The 26,424-nt window shown below is 40.4% G+C and overlaps 1 protein-coding gene across 3 annotated transcripts in view; it reads left to right on the top strand.

The window, feature by feature from the left end:
- The window catches only part of ptpn13 (protein tyrosine phosphatase non-receptor type 13), a 48,682-nt gene extending 23,660 nt beyond the window's left edge, over positions 1–25,022 (top strand). The window contains exons 8-49 of one of the 3 annotated variants that reach the window (XM_026173532.1): positions 2,460–2,552; positions 3,933–4,032; positions 4,556–4,748; positions 6,556–6,630; positions 6,729–6,900; positions 7,269–7,419; positions 7,535–7,673; positions 7,826–7,978; positions 8,423–8,605; positions 8,758–8,920; positions 9,103–9,526; positions 10,067–10,173; positions 10,275–10,328; positions 10,779–10,868; positions 11,199–11,306; positions 11,467–11,598; positions 11,693–12,147; positions 12,552–12,668; positions 13,526–13,619; positions 13,723–13,808; positions 13,916–14,090; positions 15,791–16,005; positions 16,107–16,205; positions 16,289–16,659; positions 16,758–16,917; positions 17,027–17,182; positions 18,627–18,798; positions 18,949–19,159; positions 19,320–19,405; positions 19,617–19,678; positions 19,910–20,065; positions 20,332–20,497; positions 20,594–20,650; positions 20,750–20,853; positions 20,972–21,027; positions 21,121–21,218; positions 21,309–21,457; positions 21,545–21,635; positions 23,217–23,554; positions 23,949–24,164; positions 24,248–24,310; positions 24,414–25,022. In XM_026173532.1, the coding sequence (XP_026029317.1) occupies positions 2,460–2,552; positions 3,933–4,032; positions 4,556–4,748; positions 6,556–6,630; positions 6,729–6,900; positions 7,269–7,419; positions 7,535–7,673; positions 7,826–7,978; positions 8,423–8,605; positions 8,758–8,920; positions 9,103–9,526; positions 10,067–10,173; positions 10,275–10,328; positions 10,779–10,868; positions 11,199–11,306; positions 11,467–11,598; positions 11,693–12,147; positions 12,552–12,668; positions 13,526–13,619; positions 13,723–13,808; positions 13,916–14,090; positions 15,791–16,005; positions 16,107–16,205; positions 16,289–16,659; positions 16,758–16,917; positions 17,027–17,182; positions 18,627–18,798; positions 18,949–19,159; positions 19,320–19,405; positions 19,617–19,678; positions 19,910–20,065; positions 20,332–20,497; positions 20,594–20,650; positions 20,750–20,853; positions 20,972–21,027; positions 21,121–21,218; positions 21,309–21,457; positions 21,545–21,635; positions 23,217–23,554; positions 23,949–24,164; positions 24,248–24,310; positions 24,414–24,491 (6,368 nt within the window). In that variant the 3' untranslated portion in view covers positions 24,492–25,022. Of the gene's footprint in view, positions 1–2,459; positions 2,553–3,932; positions 4,033–4,555; positions 4,749–6,555; positions 6,631–6,728; positions 6,901–7,268; positions 7,420–7,534; positions 7,674–7,825; positions 7,979–8,422; positions 8,606–8,757; positions 8,921–9,102; positions 9,527–10,066; positions 10,174–10,274; positions 10,329–10,778; positions 10,869–11,198; positions 11,307–11,466; positions 11,599–11,692; positions 12,148–12,551; positions 12,684–13,525; positions 13,620–13,722; positions 13,809–13,915; positions 14,091–15,790; positions 16,006–16,106; positions 16,206–16,288; positions 16,660–16,757; positions 16,918–17,026; positions 17,183–18,626; positions 18,799–18,948; positions 19,160–19,319; positions 19,406–19,616; positions 19,679–19,909; positions 20,066–20,331; positions 20,498–20,593; positions 20,651–20,749; positions 20,854–20,971; positions 21,028–21,120; positions 21,219–21,308; positions 21,458–21,544; positions 21,636–23,216; positions 23,555–23,948; positions 24,165–24,247; positions 24,311–24,413 lie in introns of all 3 variants that reach the window. The other 2 variants (XM_026173531.1, XM_026173533.1) reach the window with 2 other exon arrangements.
- Positions 25,023–26,424: the final 1,402 nt, after the last annotated feature.

The following is a 26,424-nucleotide window of genomic DNA, read 5'->3' as shown; positions in this document are numbered from 1 at the left end:
GGGTCTTTTTCTCAGTGTAAAATACTTAAAGACTGAAGGACTGTAGACACTTGTAGTACATGCAGAGGTGTCACCTACATAAAGTCAGATCATGGAGATAAACATGTATGTGAGGACAAATGAAAGATGAAGTGCAGCCTGGAGAAAGCTTGGTGGTGAATGCATGCTTTGATAATTCTTTCCTAGAATTGATGCTCTTTGCCTTAAAGTATGTAGAGACTGTTATGTAGAGGCTGCTTTTCCAGCAAGTTTGTGTGGAGTGCTCTCTCTCCTGCAAAGTATTTCCAGAAAACAAAACATACGAACAACAGAAGTACTCATCTTTTTTTCTGTCATTACAATCTTTAAGAAAAAGAAGGATTTTATTGCATTATTTATTTACCTTTACGGTTTCCTTTATATTTTCCTGTGAATGAAGCTGGTATAATTGGTGGCACTGAGAATGAGCTTTGCACTACATCTTTTTTGAACTCTGCATTTTTCTAACCCTTCTGTTCCCTTGCTTAGTTATAAACATTTACATTATGAGGGAAATCTCACTCTCCACTCAGCTGTTATCATCTCTGTTACTTTTTGAAATTACCTAAAAGCACCGACTGACACACTGGTCCTAGGGATTATTTGTTTTTTGGGTTTTTTTGGGGTGATTTGTTTTTTCTTGTCTTTGTTACAACTAACTCATTTAGTGCTGTTTCCATGACCAAAAAGAGTGTGTGGCACATGAATCATCTTAAATCTGTATCCAGATTCAGGTTGCCACATTCATAAAAATATATTTATATTTTGCGTGGGTCAGCACAGTGTGGTAATCTCACAGCTGGGCTCAAACTTTTCTGCATGGGTTTTTCCAGGTGCTTCGGTTGCTTCCATAGTCCAAAGACAATCGGGTTAGATGAGGAGGAAACTCGTAAGTGTGGTTGTCGGGATTGACCAACGACCTGTCAAAATGGGTGCCCCGCCCTGGATGAAATTTATCTGGGATAGGCTCCAAGCTTTTTTCTGTTATTTTTAGCACCTCCAGGACCTCACCAGACTTAGGGAGTCAGGGTAGGGGTTGTTTTGTTGTTGTTTTTTTATTGTTTTTTTTTTAACAGTGGGGTTACAATTCTTTTTTTATTTTTTTTTCCTTCCTTGACAAGGTTGATAAAACTGAAATAACCTCCAGTATCATTCTGACTTATAGCAAAACATCGTAGTTGAAATAGTAGAAGTAGATTCCTTTAAAATCAAATGCTTTATTGCTTTTTATCATGTTTCCTCCTTTCTGTGAAGCTCAGTAAAGTGTTGTTAAGTAATCCATATTGATAAATATGTTTGTTTTTTTTATTAGCTGTTGTAAGCTCCTCTTCTTTGAAAAAGCTTTTTCATGATGATAATTTTTCTCTGCATTGTATTCTTCACCTCAGTGTTTCTAAAACTCACCTAAGTATAAAGGCAGGTGACTGCACGTATGTATGTCTCAGTGAGGGCTTTGAAGCAGAAATGTAAGTCATTGTGACTGCATGGGTAACTTACTGTAAATTACACAAGACTGCTCCTCTGTGCACCTTTTTGTGTTAAAGGAAATGAGTCACCGTCCACTGGAAGATGGAAAACTATTTTGGGTGATAGTCCAACCAGTCCTCCTTCCTCTAAGTAACATTATAGTGGCTGTCGGGCCACAATGCTTTTTTGCTTAACATGTTTACGAAAGACAGAGATCAGTACAAGTTGAACTCTGTTGTTTTGTGAAACTGTAAAATAAAATGCCTTAGCAGTGACTTGGGAATCCCATTCATTCAAGCTATGTAGTTGGTACTGAGGAGCAGGATTTTCAAGTTCTGTGTACAATGCAAAGAGCACATGATACATTAGGGTAGGTTTCAGATTGAATCATATTGTTTGTTTGTTTTTTCTCAGTTACCACAGATTTTTAGGTTATTATTAAGTTAATTGGGCTTTGCTTTGAGAAACATTTAAGTGTGGGGAACTGGTCTGTACTTGCTGTGGTTCACCCAGTCTAGCAAGACAAAAGTTTACGCCTTAAATTAAAAAAAAAAAAAAAAAGCATTCTAACCTGACTGGAGGCATGCCTGCATACACTTGCTAAATCTGCTTTTCCTTGTAGGTACATATGCCTTTCATTAGGAGTGTTTACCCACAGCATGACTAAATCCTGCTTTGTGTGTATTATTTTACAGGCTTAGTGTCACCGTTTGGTTTCAGTAGATTGTGGAGTAAATGAAAACATGCGCCCATCAATTCATATGTTGTCCTAGCCCCATAAAGTCTCATACAACTTATTGTAAACCTCTGTTTTATGTAACATTGACAAATACACGGCTTCACCTTAACACCTTAATTTGTATTAAGTGCATGAAGTTATCCCTTTTGTTGTTATTGATGTTATTATTGTTATTACTATACTACTGTGTGGTTTGTATAATACATAATTTTCAAATGAATTTCTCTGTTGCCAGATCCAGTCCACACCCACCACAGGTACCACAGTGATTACAGTTCATCCAGTGAAAGCCCCTCACTCGCCTCCTCTGATCCAGATTACAGGCAAGGTAAAAGACGCCACTGACAAATCCTTTACTGCTATTACGCTTTTAATGGCGATCCCACCCACACATAGCATACTATGAAATGTAACTAACAGGTGATAGGTGCCGCACACATGTAACTCATCTTGGCTATGTGCATGCAAGAGAATAAATCAGTCACTTAATAATAACATGAGAGAGCCATACTGAGCTGTGGCTGTTCTGCTAATACTCAGTTTCCGCAGTGGCTTACGGTGACTTCATAGTGCACTTTTTAGGCTTAAAGCGAAGTGCCGCTGCTTTTGCTTGATTTAGAAGCACAGCAGCAGACCTGGCAGTTTCCCATGTTGAGGTAACTTCCAATCAACTGCTGTTATTTGATTGTCTGATGCCGCTAAACAAATTGCATGTTGCCTTTCACTATGTAAGATTGCATAAGGTAAGAATTCCTTTCCACTGTCAGTGAAAAATGAAATTGTGCAATGCACCTTATTGTTATTGTAGTAGTAGTGTGCATAATGTAAGGGCGATCGTGGCTCAAGAGCTGGGAGTTCGCCTTGTAATCGAAGGTTGCCGGTTCGAGCCCCGGCTTGGACAGTCTCGGTCGTTGTGTCCTTGGGCAAGACACTTCACCCGTTGCCTACTGGTGGTGGTCAGAGGGCCCGGTGGCGCCAGTGTCCAGCAGCCTCGCCTCTGTCAGTGCGCCCCAGGGTGGCTGTGGCTACAATGTAGCTGCCATCACCAGTGTGTGAATGTGTGTGTGAATGGGTGGATGACTGGATATGTAAAGCGCTTTGTAACCCTTTGTAATGTAACCCTGCACCAAAGTTTAACACTGAAAAAGAAACTTGTGGATCTATATTATTCACTAGAATGTAGTGGAATTCTAAAGCATCTCTAACATAGTTTGTGTTACTAAATCCAAACCTGTTTTTAAACATGCATTCAGTAATAACTTATAAGACAGAAAAGCTGTATGTCATTACTTTATTACACCTACCGTTGCTGTAATGCAGCACACTTTATTGCAAGGCAACAGAGATGCCATTTGTTGTGCTGATTTTACTCTTCTATAATTGCACCTTTGACAGGTATATTTGCAGCACCATGTGTGCGTGTCTGTTTTACTATAAAAATGTAAAAACAGCATTTAGCCCTTTGGCTTTTTTGTGCACCTCTATGCTTGGATGCTTTTGCATCTTTTGGGGGGGGGGGGGGGTTCTCTTTATGTTTAAAAAAAAAAAAAAAAAAAAATGCCACTAGCCTACTGGTGACTGCAGAGGAAAATTAGCCTGTATAGCTAATTTTGGCATACTTACATGATGGACCTAAGTATTCATGTTAATTGATGTGTATTTTCCTTTGTTTTTGTTTATTGTACTGACATTCTGCTGTCTTTTCTAGCTAAGAAACCTGGTGAAATTGGCAGGTATGGCTCCCAGCTGGCACTTCTAACCGAACATGACGCGTTGGCGCTGGCAAGCCACAATGCAAACAGACACAGGTAATGCCCAGTCTCTCCCACCCCCCTCACGTGCCCCTCACCCATCCCACCCCCACATCACAAATATCCTGGTGAATGTGGAAGCTATCCTGTTTGGTACTCTAAGCCACAAACATACAGCTGGTGTGGCTTGGCAGGGTCAGCTCCATGCTTCACTAGTGAGGTCATCTAATGTGACATCCACATTCAACATTCTCTGTCTCTCTCTAATCTCTGGCATTATAGATCAGAACTGCCTGCTGTTGTTCAGCCTGCTCAACAATTTGTCCCACAGCAGAGCCCCTTTTTCTTCCCTTTTTCCCCAGAATGCTAAAGCGAAAACATCAGCTGTACACAAAAAGCCATTTTGCTGCTAGCTTTAAACTTGTCCATTACATAAAAAATGAAACAAAGTGTCCAAATAGAAGATGTATCTTCACATAAACCCCACCACACACTCGCACAGAGAGAATAGCTTCCTTTCTGCTTATAGACAGCATCAGACTCTTCTGACACCCATCCTCTTCTCTTCTTTTCCCTGCAGGCAAAATGAGGGGGGAGCTGAAGACACTCTGGTTGGAGCAGAGTTGCTGCTGCAGAGGCAGGAGGAGGAAGTACAGCGGCTTCAGGCCCACATGGCCCACAGGCTGTCCAGGGCCAACCTCTACCCCACAGATGACCCCTTGGCCCTTCAAGAGTCTCTCTATACCTCTTCTGTACCTCCACGCAAACTCAAGGTTTGCACATGTAGCAGTATTACTGATGTTCTGTTAATTATGATCTTTCTTGCAGTTTTGGCCTTTTTTTTTTCTTTACAAAGACATTCTTATTTAAATAGAAAGGCTCTTTAATCACTATGGAGCACACTAACTCTAGAACGGCATCCAAGTTCTGAGCATTTGTGGCCTTGAAGCGTGTTTGCATTGCAATATTTGATGATGGATGTATAATTTAGACTCACATGAGCTCATTGGCAGCAAACTTGTTGATGCTCTAAAGATGAACTGCTGACTGGAGTACATAATTCATTTCAGCCTCCTTATAGTAATTAAAAGTATGTAGGATTGTGGGACGTGTGGATTTTTTTCCCTCCCTTTTTTTCCCCTTGTGGGATGGTCTAATTTGGCAGTATTTACCAAATACCAAATAGTAGTTACCATGCTTATCAACACAGTTGGTAAGCATGGTAACAATTGTGTTGCTGTTCCCAGTATACCCTAAATACTATAGAATATTATATTACCAATAAATTAAGCACCCTTGCTAGGACTAGACTTTTTAGTGTGTTTGTGGTTGATTATAATTGGTGGAATTTAGGAAATAAAGGTTTCCAGTTGGAAAAACCTACAGCATGTGAGTTAAGGAAGAGGAGTCCTGCTCTTCTGACTCATGTGAGATTCAATTATAGCAAAAACACAAAACAAAAAAATCAACAAGGAAATGTGTACAACACTATAAAGCATATATTCATATCTCTCTCTGACCTGCAAATGAGTGCATAATGCTCTGCTGAGAGCTTTTAAACTACGTCACTTTGGTCACTTTGAGTTATACCTTTTTTAGAACCTGGTTGTACCCGTTCTGCTTTCAGAGTATCTTAATTCTTTGTGTCACAGATTCAACAAGGTGCTGGAAACATTATTCAGAGATTTTGGTGGATATTAACATGATGGCATCAGAGAGTTGCTTCAGATTGCTCAGCTGCACATCCATGATGCCTATCTGCCATTCCACCACATCCCAAAGGGGCTCCATTAGATTGTGATCTGGTCACTGTGCAGACCATTTGAGTACAGTGAGCTCATTGTCATGTTCAGGAAACCAGTTTGAGATGATCTGAGCTTTGTGGCATGCTATCCTGCTGGAAGTAACCGTCACAAGATGGGCATACTGTGGTCATAAAGGGATAAACGTAATTAGCAGCAATACTGAAGGTGGTTATGTTGTTTGGTACTAAGAGGCCCAAGGTTTTCCAGAAAAAATATCTCCCACATTATTACAACATTACCAGTTGCCTTGATACAAGGTGGGATGGATGCATCCTTTCATGTTGTTAAGGCCAAATTCTGACCCTTCCATCTGAGTCTCTCAGAAGAAATCAAGAATCACTGAACCAGGGAATGTTTTCCAATCTTCTGTTGTTCAATTTTTATAGTGAGCCTGTGTGAATTTTGGCCTTCGTTTCCTGTTCTGAAATATTCAGTCCAGCACATCTGGCACCAACAACCGTGCCACATTCAGAGTGACATTAATCCTCCTTTCTTTCCCCATTCTGATTTTCAGCTTGAACTTAAGCAGGTCGTTTACACCATGTCTCCATGCCTAAATGCACTGGGTTGTTGCCAAATTACTGGCTGATTAGATATTTGCATTAACAAGCAACTGAGTAGGTATACCTAATAAAGTGGCAGCTTAGTGTGAAGTATTTGTGTTATGCATATTTTATATCATGGGTGAGAGGGCAGTTGTAATTTTCAAAAGACCCTTTAGTGTGCTGGTAAAATAAAACTTAAGTCTAACAGTGACTTTTTTATTATGTGGTAGAACTTTCACGGACCCGAGTTTGTGAAGATGGCCAGCGAGCCCTGCGTGCCCTTATCTGTTCCCTCGTCAATAATGGTGAGAATGTAAAGTTATGCCATCTTGAAGCCAAAGAATTCATATTTTTATATCTGTTTGTAAACCATTACTCCATGCTTTGTATTCTTTAACTCAAGAAACGTGGGAAGGTGGAAGAAGTGCAGAGGAAGGTGGGTGTGGTACTGCTCAATGGCCAAAAGCTGGAGCTGAGCTGTGACATCAAGGCAGTGTGTAAAGACGTTTTTGACATGGTGGTTGCTCACACTGGACTTGTGGAGCATCATCTCTTCGGCCTCGCATACCTCAAAGGTATTGTGTGTTTGTGGTTTGAGGTGTGTGTGTGTGTGTGTGAGAGAATGGATGTGATCTTGTGTTATTTTGATAAGTGTTTCACAGTTGTTCTTTGTTTGTTTAGTCTTTAGTAGTTGCCCCCAGAGGTCTTAATTCTCACATAAGAAAAAAGCATTTTAAAAGTTCTTTAAAATTAACTCAAATTGTATTCGAAATAAATGTTTCCATTTTTGAAGTGGAAAGTTTAAAAGTGTATAAATGCACATAAACAAATATCGGTTTGGTTGGTTTTAGTTGTTCATTTTGATCAATTTCCTGTAAAGATGCAAAGCTTAAGCCAGCCTAACTTGACTTTCTAACCCTTTCATCCTGAAAATCACACACAGAAAATGAGTTTTTCTTCGTTGATCTTGATGCCAAATTATCCAAAGTGGCCCCAGAGGGATGGAAGGAGGAGTCCAAGAAAAGGAGATCTGACATGCTTTTTAACCTTTTTTTCCGCATCAAATTCTTCCTTGAAGATATCAACTTAATACAGTAAGTGCACACAATTAGCTGGAAAAGCCAAATGTGTGCTGTCGTTACATAAAGAAATAACAGTGTGTTCATGTTGGCATATTAACCGCTTAAAGTGATTTTCTGTGGATTCTAGGCACGCATTGACCAAACATCAGTACTACCTACAGCTGAGGAAGGACATCTTGGAGGAAAGAGTGCGCTGCGGCACAGAAGATGCCATGCTGCTGGCTTCTCTGGCATTGCAGGCTGAATTTGGTGACTATCAACCTGAGGTACCCACTCAGCTGTTTATCTGTTTGTTATCAGTCAACTAAAAGTTTCTTTTCTCGTATGACTTTTTTAAAAAAAGTATTTCATTTGACTCTTGTATATATAAAACAATAAAAGTATCTTAAAAATAATCTCATTAATCCCGATCCTGCAGCTCCATGGGAAGACTTATTTCCGAATGGAGCACTATCTCTCGATGTCTGTCTTGGACAAAGTGGGCCAGACCACCATCAGGGAGGATCTGCCAAAGCTTCACAGCAACTACTACGGAGCAACAGAATCTGAGGCGGAGTTTGAGTTCCTTAAGGTTGGCAATAATAAAGTAGACTGCGTTTAAATTCAGTTTTCATGTCGATATCAAAAATATATTCAATTATGGCTGAAGTTATTTTTTTCAGTAATAAATTGCAACTCAAGGTTTTTATTTTGTGATGTAAATGATTATTTTATACCAAAGAGTTTACTTCGGCAGAAGGACTGACATGCAGTGTATGTTTGACAAAAAATAAGTACCGTAACAAGAGCAAAATGTCTGTTTAAATTTCATTTTGTTGTATTTTTTGTTTCATTGGAGACTACAAAAACGGATGTTTGCTTCCTCATCAACCTTAATTTGAACCCCCCCCCCCCCCCCCCCAAAAAAAACAAAAACAAAAAACTAACCCCTGGTTCTCATTTGGAAAGTTCCTGTTTTCTATGTTAATTTGATTATTATTTGAGTATCTTAGTACCATCTCTCTTGTCTTTAAAGATGAGCCAGAAGCTGACAGAATATGGAGTCCACTTCCATCGAGTGCTTCCTGAGAAGAGATCTCAGACAGGGATCATGCTGGGTGTTTACTCCAAGGGGGTGCTCATTTTTGAAGTCCTTAATGGAAATCGTACCCCAGTGCTAAGGTTCCCCTGGAGGGAGACAAAGAAGATTTCCTTTGCAGTACGCGCTTGACTCTTATTATTCGAAATAAACCTGTACTACAGTATACCAGTATTTGTTTTCCACTATAGTGTAATCCAATTGATGGCCATTTTAACTTTGTTTATTAATATTATCATTTTTTTGTTTCTTTTTTGTCTGTAATCCTCCAGAAAAAGAAGATTTGCCTTCAGAACACATCAGATGGCATTAAGCACCTGTTTCAGACAGACAGCAACAAGACATGTCAGTATTTGCTACAGCTGTGTTCAGATCAGCATAAGTTCCACCTGCAGATGAAGGCTCGCCAAAACAACCAGGAGCAGCAAGACCTAGGTTTGGTTTTTTTTTTTTATAGAGATGAGGGTTAACTTGATGCATCTGTCACAGGCAACACTAATTGGAATAAATCAACGAATCAGCTCTTTGGAATTACCTGCCTCATGTTAATAAGCACTAATGATTATTATTACTATAGAATGACAGACTTTTATGTCTTTCATGTTCCCGCTCACCAGAAAACAGTTTGCAGTACTCCCTCGACTCTCGGAGTGGAGATGCCGTTGGTATGAGAGAGAGTTCGGGCAGCCTGGCCCCAAGTTTATCGACACGCTCCAACCCAGACCAACTGAAGAGAATCTCATACTCAGAGGCAGCCCTCAATAAGGCACTGTCTGGCTCAGTATTAGTCCAAGATGAGCTTCACTTTCCAGGGTTCAATCCAGCGGCCTCCACGGTCCTTTCCAATCCCCGAGCAATGAGTCGTTCCCACCACAACCTCGGGCAAATGCCAGAGTCTCCGGAGGACAGGCTGGCAGAGTTGTATCGTGGTCAGTCGCACAGCGGACTTAGTCAGCCACAAGCCAACCAACTGGCCTCTCACTTCCAGCAACATCAGCGAGCCAGCTCAGACACAGACTCTATCCTACACCAACAGGACAAGTGAGTTGAGAAAAGCAAAACATGTCAAAAGCAAGACCCGGATTATTTCCCATAAGCTTAATGAAACGTAATGAAAGGAAATTATGAGCAAATGCTGAATTTAACTTTATAATAAGAAATAAGAAAAATAAATAAGAAAACTGTGTTTCTCATCTTTTTATTCAATGCCTTTTTCCTCCAGTATGGGGTCCTGTACATGTGTTTAGATTTCACTGTCAGTCTCTTCAGGGCAGACTAAAGTTACTGAGGATCTGTTGCTGAGACTACTCTGCACTACAGAGACATATAAAACTCCAGCCTGTAATTGACCCCCGGGGGTCTGTGTGTGGGTGTACATGCGCCTTAGTGTGTGTTTGTGTCATTGTGCCTTTTTTAGTAAGCAACAAGTCTGTTTTGTGTCAGCTGCTCCCCCTTGTGTCAGCTTCACAGATGACCTGTGATTTTTAGCTTAGAAATTTCAGGGGCCTAATGTTATTAAGAGAGTGTCTTCAGCGTTGTAGAAGACACCTAATTTTTCTCATTTGTGTTTTGCTTTCTCAGGTCATTTGGCATACCACCCCTCAGCAGCGCAGCCTGGAGCACCAGCATGTCCAAAAAAGAATCTGACTCCTCTTCCATAGAGGATACCGGCCAAGCATATGTAGTAGGTAAGAATGCTGACCTGTGAAGAGCGGAGCATCAGAGGTGTAGAGGTCATGCCTGAAATACTGAAAGAATGCTCTTATTAATGCGTTGCATTCTTTCACAGGTGTTAGCATGCACAATTCCTCTGGACCACCTTCAACCCCAGCATCTGTGAATGGTACGTAAGGCAATGTGATTCTTGTTCCCACAGATACCAATTATTACTCATTTTTAGCATTCTGTCTCTACAACTCTAGTCTGTTCACCAATATCTCTCTGAGATTTAGCAAACCATGAATATATACAAAAAAATAGTCCAGTCTCTTTTCTCTCAGTGCTCGATGCCTGTGGACCTTGGCTTTGGCCCCGCTCCCACCATTTAATAGCTTAATTCTTGGCACTGAACTCAACTTTCATCCCAGCTTAGCCAAGCTTTTCAGGCTTGTTATTCAATTCTACTAAAGAGGGAGCCCTTCAGCTACACTGTATGTCCTCTTGAACTGATTAGTAGTTACAGTGTAGTGCTTTCAGAGTGGGCTGCGTTTTCTTCCCTGCTTACCAAACTCAAAAAGGACGTAACTGTGTTACAGAAGATGTCATGTATTTAATATGTTTTTTCTTTGGACAGATTCCCTAAAGAAAAAGGTTAATGCGTTACCATCTCCAGAGAGAGAGATCACAACTGTAAACTTGAAGAAAGATGTGAAATACGGACTAGGTAAGAGTGAATGAATATATTCATAAAATTAGTTTTATTTTACACAGTCTCTGCTGTTTTGACAACTGCTTTAAACTGCTTGAAATGCTGGGGGGACCCTGGACATGCTGTATACTTGACAGATTTCTGAGTTAAAAGAAGTGAATAACTCCCCCTTAGGCAACCTGTTGCTTTTCTATTTTAAGGACTTGGATAACCAGTAATTTTGCTGTATGCAAATCTTTCAGCTGAATAAACAAAAATGGTGTTTGCCAGAGGCTGCCTCTACATTTGCATGCAACAGTTTATAGTTTTGGGTTCATACATTTGCGGTGTGTGTTTGTCCTGTAGGGTTTCAAGTTGTAGCAGGAGAGAACTCTGGCCGCGCAGACCTTGGCACCATCATTAGCTCCGTCACTCCCGGTGGTCCCGCTGATATCAATGGCTGCCTCAAACCCGGTATGCTACTTTTTTGTTGCCACTTTCTACCTTCCGTATTCAGATGATGGTGTTCTCGTTGTCTGCTTGTGCTGATGGTTAGCTCTTAAGGTTGTTTCATTCTTGCTGTGAATATGAGTAGTTGTTGTCTGTGTGAGCAACGGTGGTCTTGTTGATTCAGGTGACCGGCTGATCTCTGTAAATGAGAAAAGCCTAGAAGGACTTTCTCACACGACCGTGGTTGATATACTTCAGAATTCTCCTGATGACGTTACTCTCGTCGTATCACAGCCCAAAGAGAGGCTCTACAAAGGTAAAATCAGGGTTACAGGTATAATTTTTGTTTTCATGTGCACCTTGTCAGGATTGATCCTGACTTTTATCCAAAACCTTTTTTGTTCCAACAGAATCTCCTGGAGGATATTCACCCTACCAGCACGGGTCTTCATTTAAGTCCCTTAACTCTGCTCAGAAACAAGAACTGGACTTTGATACCTCCTCAGAAGAGCATGCAGGAACAAGAAGCCCCAGCCCTCTACAGCAAAGTGCTGGCATACAGTCATCTAACTCATCACCAGCTCAACAGGACACTGCCCTCAGTTCTCAAGACTCTAAGACGAGCATTGTGGCTAAAACCAACCAAGCCCCTGGTGGAGTTCAGCAATACCTAGAAAGGAGTGCTGCACCCACTGCCCAACATCCAAATGTAGGTCCTGATCCTACACCACCAGCTCTACCTCCCAAAACTAGAAAATCTAAAGTGCTGGAAGCTCCCAAAGTCTCTGAGCATTCTGACCGTGGAGATTCAGACATGGACGAGGAAACTTATTCAAGTAGTCAAGAGAAACAAAAGGTCAAAAAGGTTTGTTTATTTTTAAATGGACTCATTTTAATGGATTCCCTGCTTTTATACATTGCCCTAGGCTCTCAATTAGGAGCTCCGTTAAGTATAATACACAGAATTGTGTCTTCTAGTAGAAATTTTCTTACGTTAATGGAACAGAATATGATTGTTTGTTTTCTATACACAAGCATTACATATAACCTGATGCTTGGCACAACTAACTGCCTGTTCTTTATAACATTTGCCTGTCATTGCATTTACACTGTCAATGAAAGGCTGCATTGCAACTGTATGCTGCATGATATTCCTTGTGTTTTTTCACTGTATCGGCTTGTTTAGTCAGTCTACTCACTCACCTTGATTTCTTTCTGCATGTTCAGGCTTGTGATAATTCACTGTAATGCCCTATTCTCTGTTTGCAGGAAAACATCATGGAAAATTTAAATGGTAATGCCTCAGGGGTCAATAGTCTCCATCCAGGAGAACTATATGACATTGAGCTGTCCAAAAAAGACAGCAGCCTGGGCTTAAGTGTCACGGTACTGTTCGGCAAGGTTTTCACCCTTTTCTTTGTTTTGCACCTTTTTTTCCCCCCCCCCGACTCATCCAGTTCACATGTTGTTTGGTTTGGTTTCATTTCTTATTGCCGTGTGTTGGACGTTCTTGTGGTAATACTAACCCTCATGCATGTCAACTTTATTTTTTTAATCAAGAAGGATTTGAAAGAAAGAAATGTCACAGTATCTCTTACAGTAGGGACTTTAAATGATGTGAGTAATCACTGCTCTAATTAGTCTCTCTGGAATTTTGAATATGATTGACTTGGGTTAATTAAACCACTAAACCATTTTAACAAATCACTTTATTATGTCTTCAGACTGCTGTCACACATGAACTTGTGTTGTTGGTCTTTTTAAATTTTTAGAAGATTTAAAAATAATAAGAGCTTTGTTTAATACCTAAGCAAACTCCAGAATCACAAAATCCACCTAAAAGGTCATTTGAACAAGAGGAAAAGGAGCTTGTGTCATATGGTCATGATTCATAGTGTCTAAAACCAAGTTTTAACTTGGTCTTTGACAAAACTTGCTAAACTTCAAAATCATCATCTACTCCACCTGTGACAGTTCTTATGCACCAAAGTATAAGCTTCATTCAACCCCCGATCCAAAAAAACTGAAATATAAACTTCTGGTCTTGAATTTTCTGTTAAAATTACTTTAAAATACTTCTCTTGTACAGTTTGATATTCTCTTCACAGTTCTGAAGCCACAATAAAGATAAAGCAGTTATCATATAAAACACATCCAACCCTGCCATCAACCCCCACAGACAAATAAAGAATTATGCATTTTCTCTTTGGCTCATTTCACTAAGAGTTCTGTCATTATCTTAGGGAGGAGCTGGCACTGCTGTCCGACATGGAGGCATCTATGTGAAAGGTCTTATACCAAAAGGTGCTGCAGAGCTTGATGGAAGGATACAGAAAGGTAGACACTAGTGTAACAAATATGTAGCACAAAGGAAAAAATGAAATTGGATGAAATTTAGACTCTTTCGTCTTTGGGCAATACCTGTCTGTCTGCGGCTTAGGTGATCGTGTGGTGGCTGTCAATGGAAAGAGCCTGGAGGGGGCCACTCATCAGCAAGCGGTAGAGGCTCTCAGAGACACCGGACAGGTGAGGGGATGACAGTTCCCATGAGCCACCATGTGAGCAGTATCTTTAAATTATGTTGCTGCCTAGCTGGCATCTTAACACTTAGTTTTACTTCCTGCGTGGCTCAGACAGTGCACTTGTTGCTGGAGAGGGGTCACGTACCTGCAAACAGCATCCACGCTCCCCTCACACCTAAGAACACTCCACCATCTGCCAGCACTGGCTACGACAGAAGTCCGACCAAGAACAAGGAGCAGACACTCGAAGCCAAAGAAAAACCAGAGTACAGCTTCATCACACAAGGTAAAGGATGTGGTGTGGTTTATTTTGGGAATGGAGATCCATTTTAACGCACCCTGTAATGCGTTTTCCTGTTTTCTGTGGTCTAATTTCAGTGGTCTAATTATCATTGAAAATGCACAGCAAAGTGCAGGTTGAGGGATTATCCTTTGACCTCTTTCGTAGCACTGCAACAAAGCTAGGTTCAGACATTTAATATTCATTAGGTGCCTTTTTTTTTTTTCTGTGCAATTCAGTGAATTTCACGTGTTAAATGCATAAAGACTCTTTTACCCAGGCTCTCAGGGCACACCATGCTATTATTTTAATTTTAAGGTTTTTTTGTTTTTTTTTTTAAAAATAGCCACTTATCTTTTCAACAGGCAGTTGCAGAGAGACAGATAACCACTTACTATGGCACCAAAAAGGGACTTTAGAATAACCTGACAGGCAGGTCTTTTGGCAGGTTCATACCTTCTTGCTCCAAGGCAACACATGCCCCACTCCGCTGCCCAGCTCTTTGATGTATTAACTTACCTGCATAACTAATCTAACTGCACCATCAAGTAAGTTAGGTTAGTTGGTTAACGTTCCACCCTCTCCTAGTTTAGTTATTGTAAAACGACTGTAGTTTCTATAATGCGGTTTTTCTGGGGGGTTTTTACCCTCACCTAGCACACGAATTACTTTTATACTGCAACCTGCAGCCACTTTTTAAAGCCCAGATAGATGCTTAAGAGGCGTTTTACAGTATTTTGTCCAAGGATGCTTCCACATACGGACGCAGTAGATCAAGCCACTGATCTTAGGAATAGTAGACAACCTCCTCTAACTCTTGTGCAACCATAAGCAATACGAGTTTGCTTTTCTGCAGGTGAGAATGTAAGGGTCCATCCAGGAGATGTAATGGAAATGAATAGTAATTCCTGTACTACTGGAGACTGTTTGCAAATGATTTAAAAAGAAAAAAAAGAGTAGTTTCAGACTTCTAAAGTAAATTTCTACATTATTGAACATATGTGATTTGACATTTACTTTATAGTTACTCTGAATAACAAATTATATTGTCTTCTTTTGCCAACAGCCATCTTGAGTTTTAAAAAGGCTAACAGACTTTTTAAGATATATGCACCATTTCTTTTTGATACTTGTGTCCACCTGTAAACAATCAAATTTGGTCATACAATGTATTTTTTTTTTTTTTTTGCAGTGTCACACCAAGACTTACATCAAGATCAAATGAGCATGTGTGTAAAACCCATCGTTTGCACACTGCTGTTGTATTAGAGCTGAGTAGATGGGCAGAATCTACATAAATTGCTCTTCTGCAACAAGAGCTGGACTATCCTTTAGTTTTGTGCTCTCCCTAACTGGTTATAAATACAAGTTGGGAATGCACTTTTTGTTTTGTGTATCAGGCGTGTCCTGAAGTTGTATGTTTTTAGTCAGGTTCCTAATATACAATATACTAAATGTTTTACCAAATCAGACTATAAAATCCAGTTTTGAGCCCCCCACACCCCCAAAAGAACATCCTTTCCTTATATTTATTTGCATGTAATTTTAAGAGGTTGGGTACACCGTCTACAGGTTGTTAGTGTATTATATGGCTGTTATTATAATAAGCTATAATTCATTCTGGTTTTATATTTTATCTTATTCTGTGTGACCATTCATCGACCATCTATGGCAATAACTGCAAATTCATGTGTTCTGTTTCACAGATAATATGTTTGAGGTGTGCCTGCTGAAAAACACATCAGGGCTGGGTTTCAGTTTTAGCCGAGAGGAGAACATCCCCAACGAACCCCCTGGCTCCAGCATGGTGAGGGTTAAAAAACTGTTTCCTGGCCAGCCAGCCGCAGAAAGCGGTCGTATCAAAGTTGGTGATGTCATCTTGCGTGTCAATCAAACCCCACTCAAAGGACTCTCGCAACATGTATGTAATACACTTTGTCTCAGTTCCCATTCAAGAATCACATCAAAGTTATTTGATGTCATAATGTGTTTGAAATTGTGGTTCCTTTACATTTTGTGTAGGAGGTGATATCCGCTCTGAGAGGAACTGGTCAAGAGGTGACTTTGCTTCTCTGTAGACCTGAGCATGGCATTCTTCCTGAGATGGACACTGCAGCTTTGGTGAGTCACTTAATATTTTCCTCATCACTGAGAGTCTTTCAAGCATTAGTTGAAAACTTAAATTGAACCAAATTTCTTCCTAGACACCTAAGCCATCGCCTAGAAAGACACCAGGGACATTTGGAGAGCCCAGCTTGAACTTAGAAAGGCTCACGTCTGCTCCAGGGAGTAAGAAACAGGGCCCTGTGGAAGACGCCCTGGAGAGGCTGCTACACAGAACCCCTGGCCGACGCAACAGCTACAGCGACAGCACCGATGGGGATGAGGAGGTGGAAGAAGCTTTCAGTGCAGGCTCTGTGGAGAACAGCAGGCAGAACTGGGAGCGGAGTGTTTACCAGACCTCCGGTAGCAACCCGGGACTGGGACGCTACGACAGCAGTGGTCATCTGGATGACATGCACTCAGCTTTTTATTCCTCAAATCTATCAATGACAAGATCAGACCTCAGCAACCGGTAATTCATCTAATGTTAAATACTCGATTAGCATTATCAGTTATAAATGTGATTATTAGTGTTTTTGCTAAATTTTGGCTTTGTGGATGTTTGGTCAGGGGACTTTCATCCCCAGTGGGAACTGATCTGGAGTCATCCACTTTTCCGAAGGTGTCCTCCCTGTCTTCCCCAAGCCCAGATCCCCTGCCTCCTCCACTACCTCTGCCCTTGAACCTCACTGCACCTGGCAATGGACAGGATGGAGATGAATTCGTCCCAGTAAGAACTGAGGAAGGGAATCATAATCTAATCATTTTAGGGTTTCCACTAAAATGTGGATCAAGATGTTATTCCTGTTACTGAGGTTATGTGTTTTTGTTGTTGCTAGGAAGTAGAGCTACAGGTCTCTTTGGTGAAGTCAGAAAAGGGCAGCCTTGGCTTCACCCTCACTGAAGGCAATGATCATGGATGTTACATCCATGACATCATCCAGGATCCAGCCAAAGGAGATGGAAGGCTCAGGCCCGGGGACCGAATGATCACGGTATAAATTCCCATTATTCACTATGTGCCAAGGTGTGAAAAGCGTGTGGATTATCATTATCAGCAGAGGTTTCAGGTGAAATCATTGTGAGACCTTGCCTCACCCTATTGTGTGACGTATTGAGATCAGCTGACGCAAGATGTAAGAGGGCGTTAACACACCTGGGAAGGGATTTCAAAACTGGATTATAGATGGCAGACAGCTGGTGTCGCAGGCCACCCCCTCTGTTCAAGGATGGTCATTCACATGGACATAGTTTGCAAGAGGAGTGAAAAAAGCCATCTATCTGCCTTTTCTGTCTAAAATGTGTACATTAGCATCATTGAAAGATTGACCTTTTTTCTTTTAGATGCAGAGTCTTGTCCTGTTGAGGTGGCTCTTCTGTCTTGTGCCATGTGTTTATGAGGTGGCTGTTTGGTTTTCCTGTTGTTTAGTATGTGTTTGGGAGTTTTGTCCTTGGCATGAGCCAGTTTTTGTCTGAGTGTGTGGCTGGGTTTTCGTGCTCGAAGATAATTTTCCTGAGCTTCTCTGACAAACCTGCTACATAAGGGATTGTCCGTTTGTCCTTCTGTTTCTCCCTAGTTGGTGACCTTCTTTACTGTGCATCTTTGCTGATTTGATGAAAGCCCAGTTGGGATAACCGCATGTTTTAAGAGTTTTCTCTACATGTGTGCGTTCCTTTCTTTTCCATCTGGCTTAGAAGGAATGTATTCTGCCCGGTGTTGCAGAGTCCTGTTTACTCCAAGTTTGTGTTCCAGAGGGTTGTGGGAGTCAAAAAGCAGGTACTTGTCTCTGTGTGGGGGCTAAACTTTAATGTTGAGGTTTCCATTCTCCTCAATGTGCACAGCATGGCCCAGAAATGGCAAACTGTTATCCTTTGTCTCCCCTGGTGACTTTGTTTCCACTGAGTTGATGTGAACAGCCTGCACCATGTATCAGTACCAGTGGCTAGGTGCTGTCCCTTTGAAAGAGCCAAGAACTTTACTTTCTACTAGCTCCATGTAAAGATTGGCTACATTGGAAGACACTGGGTAGGCCATGGCACATCCATGTTTTTGTCTGCAGAAAGCCTTGTTGTATTTAAATGTATTTAAATTATGTGGTGCTAAGGCAGAGGTCTAATAGTGTGCAAATCTGATCGGGGTAAAACTAGTTCTGTTTTCTAAGAAGCTGTCTTGCTGTAGTTGATTTTCTGACAGTCTCCACTGCCTCAGTTGTAGGTATGCAACTAAAGAGTGAAACTACATCAATGGACACTATGGAAACTTAAAGAAGTCCAGTTGCTTTTCTTTCCAAGCTCCTTCGATTATTATGACCTGGATGACTGAGAACCTACACAGACATATAGAGGCGGTTATCAAGTACAAACTGGAAACAGTCTGGCTCTCTGTTCCTTTGTGTTTCCCAAACCATTATACATTGAATGAATGTTTTTTGTCTACAGGTGAATAACACTGATGTGAGCGATATGGGCCACACCGAGGTGGTCAATCTTGTGCGTGCTGCCCCTCGGGTGGTTGACTTGGTGGTAGGAAGGGTCTTGGAGGTTCCTAAACCCACCATAGAAGCTCATCTGCTGCCTGACATTTACTTCAAGATGAACCAAGAACCACTGGGTAAGAAACGACCTTGATTAAGAAAAGAAAATATCACTGGTGTGTCTCACATTAAGCCACTAATGTCTTGAAAATCTTCCCAAAGGTTGCATCAGAAATTAGTTCTTAAGAATCAAATCTTAATATTTTTATTCTTTATTCATTCCCCAGGTTTGGTACTGGATGGTGGTAGTGACAGTTTGTACGGGATCTTATATGTGAAAGATATTCTTCCGGGTTCATTAGCCTCTAAAGAAGGAAGCTTAATGCCACTTGACCTAATCCACTACATCAATGGGGCCCCTACCCAGGACCTGACTCTCAGTGAGAGCACTAGGCTATTGGAGCACTCCCCCAGTGAACTCACGCTAAAAGCCACAAGGTAGTCTACACTAAAAAAGAATAACATCTATCCTTTGTGAATTTTTTTTTTTGGTGCTTGTTTTTATGTTTTTTGTCTTAATAGCATTGCACATTACAGAAAATACAAGATCTTAACAATAATCTCGGTAACTTTTATTTTCTTTTATTTACTCTAACAGGGATGGAAAGCCAGTTTGTCCTATGCAGAAAAGGCTTTCTTTTCTCAACAACAATGTTAGCACGACGGTTTCATCCACCATGAATGGTATGCTTTATAATCTAAAGAAATGTGACTTACAGGTGCTCTGATAAATCGATCTAAATAAGAATAGATTTACTCATATCAAGTTTCTTACTTGCCAAATATTTAAAGATGGTGTGAAAACTTTATTTTAAAAAGGGGATGATAATAAAAACTCGATAAACCAAAGTAATAATGGGATAAGCGTAACTGCAACTTTTGTTTTCTGTTTAAGGTTTCCTTAAAGGGGAAGAATTAAGAGATACAGAAGGTCTCGCAGCACTTTGTCCTTTAGAGGTGAGTTTTTTTTGTTTGTTTTTTTAATTATGTTGGTGCCTGGGGGTGAAAACATGTTCTTGTGTTGGTTATGTTTTGCCAAGCAAACAGCTATGAAATGTGTCGGTGGAGTTCATCAGGTGTTATTGTTAATGGAACGCAGACAGTTACCCAACCAACAAAAAAAGTAACTTGCTGAAGTGTTGAATGACAAATCAAAGGTGACTCCACATTTGTTTGCTGAAAACGCAGGAAGAGATCATAAAGGTAGATCTGGAGAAGCCGCCGTCAGGAGGTCTGGGGTTTTCCGTAATTGGAGGGGAGAGAGGGATCTTTGTTAAATCCATCACACCAGGAGGAGTAGCAGAGTCCTCAGGCAAGCTGCAAGTAGGAGACAGGCTGCTTAAAGTGAGTGTTTTTGGACTTGGAATGTGCTTTGTTAAACAAAACACATTACATTGTGATTTACTTGTAGATTTATTTTTTTTGTTGTTGTTTTTAACATGAATCTCTTAAATTCTGTGTTGTAATAACACAGAATTTAAAATAATTTAAAAAAGCATTTTCTTTTTGTGAATATTTTGTAAATAATTGGCTACAAAGTAAAGAAAGTATTTTCTGTGGATTTTCTGAGACTGTATACAGCCCTGACTGACTGGCTCTCTGTCTTGTAGGTGAATGAAGAGCTAATGACAGGTGTGTCCCATACCAAAGCTGTCACCACCATCCGTAAAACTAAAGGCCTGGTGCATCTTATTGTATCCAGACCACCAGACCAGAACCCAAACACATACCTGGCCTCTCTACCCATCAACTCCGACAAGTGCAATGGAAATACTGGTAAAATCATGCACTTGTATTTTTTAAACTTTTGTCTCATGAGTGTATTTTTCTTTCTGAATATTTTCTAAAGCAACCTGCTCGTGTTTATTTCAGGTCTGAGTGGCGACAGTAGCATGAAGACTAAGCTGTGTCCTGTCATACCACCTATAGGTATAGCACACACAGGCTGCAGAATGAACTGGAAAGTTATAAATGTGTAAAAAAACAACAACAACAAAACAACATAAACTACATTCCCATATTTCACAGACTATGATGATGAACTAGGAGAGAGGAGAGAGACAGAGCAGGGCACAGAGCTTTCGGAGGACACGGACGGCGATGGCTCTTCTTTACCAGAAGATTCTCCTGAGGTACAAATCAAACTCACCATTTGAGAAACCACAGAAACAACCGTCTGCTTTTTCTGATGTTGTTTTGTTTGTGTCATTTGATTTTTGTTTGTTTGTTTGTTTGTTTTTTTTACTGCAGAACTCCCGAAAGGTGAGATGGAATGAGGAAAGTGTTGACAATCCACACAATGAAAAGTACGATTTTACTTTTTAGATGTGCACTCATCAGATTTAAGGTTGTACATCATTTATATTAAGACCTCTTGGCTGTTTGTGTTGAACCAACAGCTACCTGCAGATGAGTGCTGGGCAGCCAGACGATGATGAAATCACGTGGGGAAGCGATGAACTGCCAATTGAAAACATGAACTCAAAGTCAAAAGATGGTAGGAGTCAGTGTCTCAGACAATACATGTAAATAATTGTCATAAGTTACTTACAAAACTTTTAATTCCCTCGTTTATGTCTTCGCACAGACGGGCCAATCATCACAGAGGACGAGCTGACCTCTTTGCCCCTTGTCAGAGTGGTCCCTGAAGGCCAGTACACGGGACAAAAGCTCAACAGTGTGGTTCGCATGATGAGGGGACTTTTGGAACAGAAAGTGCCTCTACAGGAGTTTGAAGTATGACTCTTTGAATTTCATTGCCAAAGAATAAATCACAATAGTTTTCATTAGATTTTTCTGAATATCCATTTTCCGTTCTGGCAGAATCTTCAGAATCTCCAGCCGCTGGACGACTGTTTGATCGGTCAGACGAAGGAGAACAAGAAGAAGAATCGCTATAAGAATATTGTCCCCTGTAAGAAAAACTAGCAGTTCCCTATGTGATTACTATTAATAACATGGACTATGAACTGTATATGAACGATGGTTGTAGCCACTGTGACATCACCCACTGGTTTGTAGACTACTGTTGTGAAATGTCAGCTTGAGCATTTTAGCGGTTCCTGTCTTGGTCCATGTGTGACAAACGAAGTGTGGATCTGAAAGCAAAGTCCCTGTCAGAGTAATTGGAATCAGATAATGATACTAACCCAACATATAGTATTGAATTTCAAATATATTGTCACATTACAATAGCATATATTGCAATATTGCAACCCTTTCACAAACCTTCTTCAACGTCACCCTTGACTTCACTGTAGAGAAGTGTCGCACACTTGGCTTCCTATTTTTTTTTAACATGCAGTTCCCTATTCATTTTTTTTCTCAGTGTTGTGTGGATGCAGATATTTTCACATAAAATAGGTGATTTCTTGACTTCCTCTAAATTGGAACCTAGATTTGTCAAACTAAGTGTGCCCAGTGTTGGTTGGTTTTTCGGTTGAGCTGATTACCTCGCTATTCTCAGCAGGCTTTGGCAGTTTGTGACATGAGCCCTTATACTCGTATTATCTCAAGAGTATTTTACTTTGATCTGGACCTCATTTTAAATATTCCATCCTTTTTTTTTGTTTTGTTTTTTTTAGGAAATTCCAAAATAGGTCCATATTCAGATATAGACAGCACTTTCCTGATTTCTTTCTTTGATACCTCCATTATAGTTTTACCAACTTCGTCCCGCATGCTGAATGCTATTTTGGATTGAAAAAGTAATTGATTTATTATACTAGTACTAAAGAGTTATAATTTTATTGACATTTTATATAATAAGATCCTAATATTTGGTGTCCCTATATCGATACAAGTGGAGGAGTTTAAGTATCTCGGGGTCTTGTTCAGAGTGATGGGAGAAGGAAGCAGGAGATCGACAGACGGATTGCTCTACTGTGAGCCGCTGCTCCTCCACATCGAAAGGAGCCAGTTGAGGTGGTTTGGGCATCTGACAACGATGCCCCCTGGGCGAGATTTTCGGGCATGTCCCACCGGGAGGATGGCCCGGGCAGACCCAGGACACACTAGAGAGATTATATCTCTCGGCTGGTTTAGGAACGTCTTGGTGTTCCCCCAGATAAACTGGAGGAGGTGGCTGGGGAGAGGGAGGTCTGGGCTTCTCTGCTTGGGCTGCTGCCCCTGCGACCCAGCCCCAGATAAGCGGAAGAAAATATATTATTATGATACTATGCTTTATCAGTTCCCTCTTCCCCACACCTAGACACTCCACACTTTTAAGATGTAGAGACTTGTCATGTGCAAAGTAGTCCCATCTTAAAATAAACTTTCTCTATTAAATAAGACTGACAACTGAAACCACAAAGTTGTCCATAAAATGTTTACTGTCCCCTCATGCTCCAACCACAGCACTTGTGTCTCTTCTCATGGTCTGAGGCTACATCCTCTTTTATTACAGTACATCTACTGTACTTTAATGGCTTTTTTTAGTACTTTTTTCTCTGAATTCAAATTTTAATCCTGAAACTTTTCATGACGTCTCTTCTAGTTGACACAACTCGTGTTGTCCTCGGCAAAGACGGAGGCTACATCAACGCCAACTTCATTAATATGTCGGTGAAGGACGAGAACTTCATGTACATTGCCTGTCAAGGACCCTTACCCACTACTCTGGGGGACTTCTGGCAGATGGTGTGGGAGCAGAAGTCCAATGTGATTGCAATGATGACCCAGGAGGTTGAGGGGGGGAAAGTCAAATGTCAGCGGTACTGGCCAGACACGCCGAGGACGGCAGAGATGGTGGATGACAGATTACAGATAACACTTATCAAAGACCAGCACCTGGACAACTTCGTCATCCGTGTCATCGAGGTCAAAGATGTCCAGGTAAATATGTATCATGTATATCGGTGTAGAGATCGATTGTGCAGATAATTTAAGACGGGGATGTCAAACTTTACATCGCAGTTTAGTTTGTAGGTTTATTTTAGTTAAAATGTTTTTTCACATCAAGTTAAATTTTTTAGTTTTATTAATATCAGACTATTACTGTGGTGTAATATGAATGCTAATTAGGGGTGATGGGTCTTATGTTTTACAGCATTCGCTATTGATAAAGTCCAAAATCTACACACTCTTAATTTTCCAAAGCAGACCAGTGGGCCGGATTGGACTCTTTGCTGGACTGTTTCTCACCCTCTGGCCTTATGTTTGACATCCCTAATTTAAGATGTTTCTACTTGAATTGTCCACATTGACATATGAGTTTCCTTCTTTCCAGACTAATGAAAACCAGATTGTTACTCATCTAAACTACACTGGATGGCCCGACCATGGGACACCTTCACAACCTGAGCAGCTGCTCACGTTCATATCCTACATGCGGCACGTTCATCAGTCGGGGCCTATAATCACACACTGCAGTGCAGGCATTGGTCGTTCAGGGACCCTCATCTGCATTGATGTGGTTCTGGGTCTCATCAGTAAAGATGCAGATGTCAGTATTTTTCATCTTATAAATTTAATAATAACTTTTTTCAGTATCACTTCTAATCTCCTTTTTTCTTTTTCTTTTGGTAGTTTGATATTTCAGACGTTGTCAGGAACATGAGGCTTCAGAGACAAGGAATGGTTCAAACAGAGGTGACTTGGTTTTAAGCTTAGTAGCATTTACACATCTTAGTAGCTCCCAAGCTTTCCCTTACATTTCCCTCTCTTTTTTTTTTTTTTTCTTTTCCTTTTTCAGGAGCAGTATATTTTCTGCTATCAAGTGATCCTCTATGTCCTCCGATGCCTTCAAGCAGAAGAAAACATCTCAGGATAGTAGAAACCCTGAATCGCTATCATGTGGAGGCTGGATGACTCTTTGATGAAAGCAAAATAAAAAATGAGAATTGCCAAATTACACTACAAGTTTTGTTTTTCTTTTGTTTTTTATTGCCTTAATCTATTTGATAGCTCAAGAGTAAATCCTTTAGAAGAAGTATATTTTTTACCTGTCCGCCCTCCCCTCCCCCTCTGGCTGCTATTTCCTTTTAGTGCATCTATAAGAACTGCTGATTGTCATTGTAATTATCACGCACGAGAGTACATTGATGTGGGCGGGGGGGTGTTCAGATTTTTGGATACCCTAAAATAATTATAATATGATCAGCGATTTTCTATTTTATGTGGAACAATATTATGTACTTTGAAGCCTATTTTGATGCTGGAACATGCCTTGACAGAATACTATGTCAGTATTTGCTATGTAAATCTATTATACAGTAAACTGCTCACTTCCTGAGGCAAATGATGAAATTAAAAGTGTACATATTCGTCTCCTGAAAAATTAAACTGGATACGTTTTAAATAACATGTAGAGGAATATTTCTTTTTTGGGGGTAAAAAAATGAAATATTTTACTTTGCCTTTTTTTTGTCTTTCTTTTTTTTTTTTTTTTTTAAAGTACATAAATCATTTTAGCATACTTTTGAGAATATTTGTCAGCCTAAATGTGTGCATTTTGTTCTGTCTATAAAAAGATGCCATCACATACTAAACATCACCCGTAGAAGCATTAACCTAACGTGACTTTTCCTTATTTGCTTATTAATAAACACCACTGGAGGGAGAGATTACAGCTTGTATAACTGTGGGTTACTAGAACGACTACATCTGCGCTCCACACAGTTCCTGCACAATTACGGAATAATAAGGATCTTGATGTTGAATCTCTATGGAGGCTATTGACTTTTCAAGAGATAATTAAAGCTGTAGTTTGAGATCAGAGAGCAGACCTCTTTAAACTGTGATTCCAAAATCAACCGTATAAGTAAGTCAACAGTTCAGTGGTCTTCAACAGAGATTACACATTCGAGCCCTTACATTGTGTTAACTGTCTGATGACTCCATTGCAATGTTTGTCTTACAGGTTCTCATGTAATGTATGCCCATACTCTTTATGTAGTGATTCATCTAAAATGCCCTGATTTAATCTACTTGCCTACATCCAGCTCAAGCAGGAGGTATTGGAGCAGAGATGGCTTGTCTTTTACCAGTTTTTAACCACCGTGTGGTGCCAAAATTCAGTGTTTTATAATTGTAAAACAATTCTGGAAATATTGCTATGTGTTCAAACATATTCATGATTGTTTTAAATGGCTGTTTAGTTACCCAGATATGCAAAATAAAGCTTATATTGCCCAATACATACTGGACAGCATTTTTATGGTTGCCTCAAGGCTGGTTTTTCTTATAGGCATACTGTTAAAATGTTTCATTGGCACATGTAATTCTGTAAAAGAGAGGCTTCCCATTGTGTTGTTGACCCAGGGCAATTATCCAAAAGTGTCCAATAAATATTGTTTATATCTCATTGTTAATGCCGTTACTATTTCAGTCAATATTAAGTGCAGTGGTGTTATTTACCTCTCACAGATCATGGTTCAATGACGATCTAATTCTAAATTAGTCAAAACCTGACTTGATATTTAGCAAACGAGTCACTGACATTCTAGTGGGCCCTGACGCTGTCTTTATTATGTTTAATGGAGAAATTCCAGTTCCCTCATTTGGTATATAATCATCAGATTCAGAATTAATATCATTATGGCCTTCATCTTCAGACACAGCTTCATCCTCTATCACCAAAGTTGAGTTCCAGAGCTTTCGACTTTACTTCTGCTGCTCATTTTGTAAACTCTGACAGACCAGTGTGTCACATCTAGCTGCAGAGTATAATGTTGTTAGAGTCCTCTGGGTGTGAGCACACAACC

This window comes from Astatotilapia calliptera, chromosome 7 (assembly GCF_900246225.1).
Source record: "Astatotilapia calliptera chromosome 7, fAstCal1.2, whole genome shotgun sequence".
NCBI classification, from domain to species: Eukaryota; Metazoa; Chordata; class Actinopteri; order Cichliformes; family Cichlidae; genus Astatotilapia; species Astatotilapia calliptera.
The sequence above is the reverse complement of the archived record's forward strand: the minus strand, read 5'-3'. Positions and strand labels throughout refer to the sequence as shown.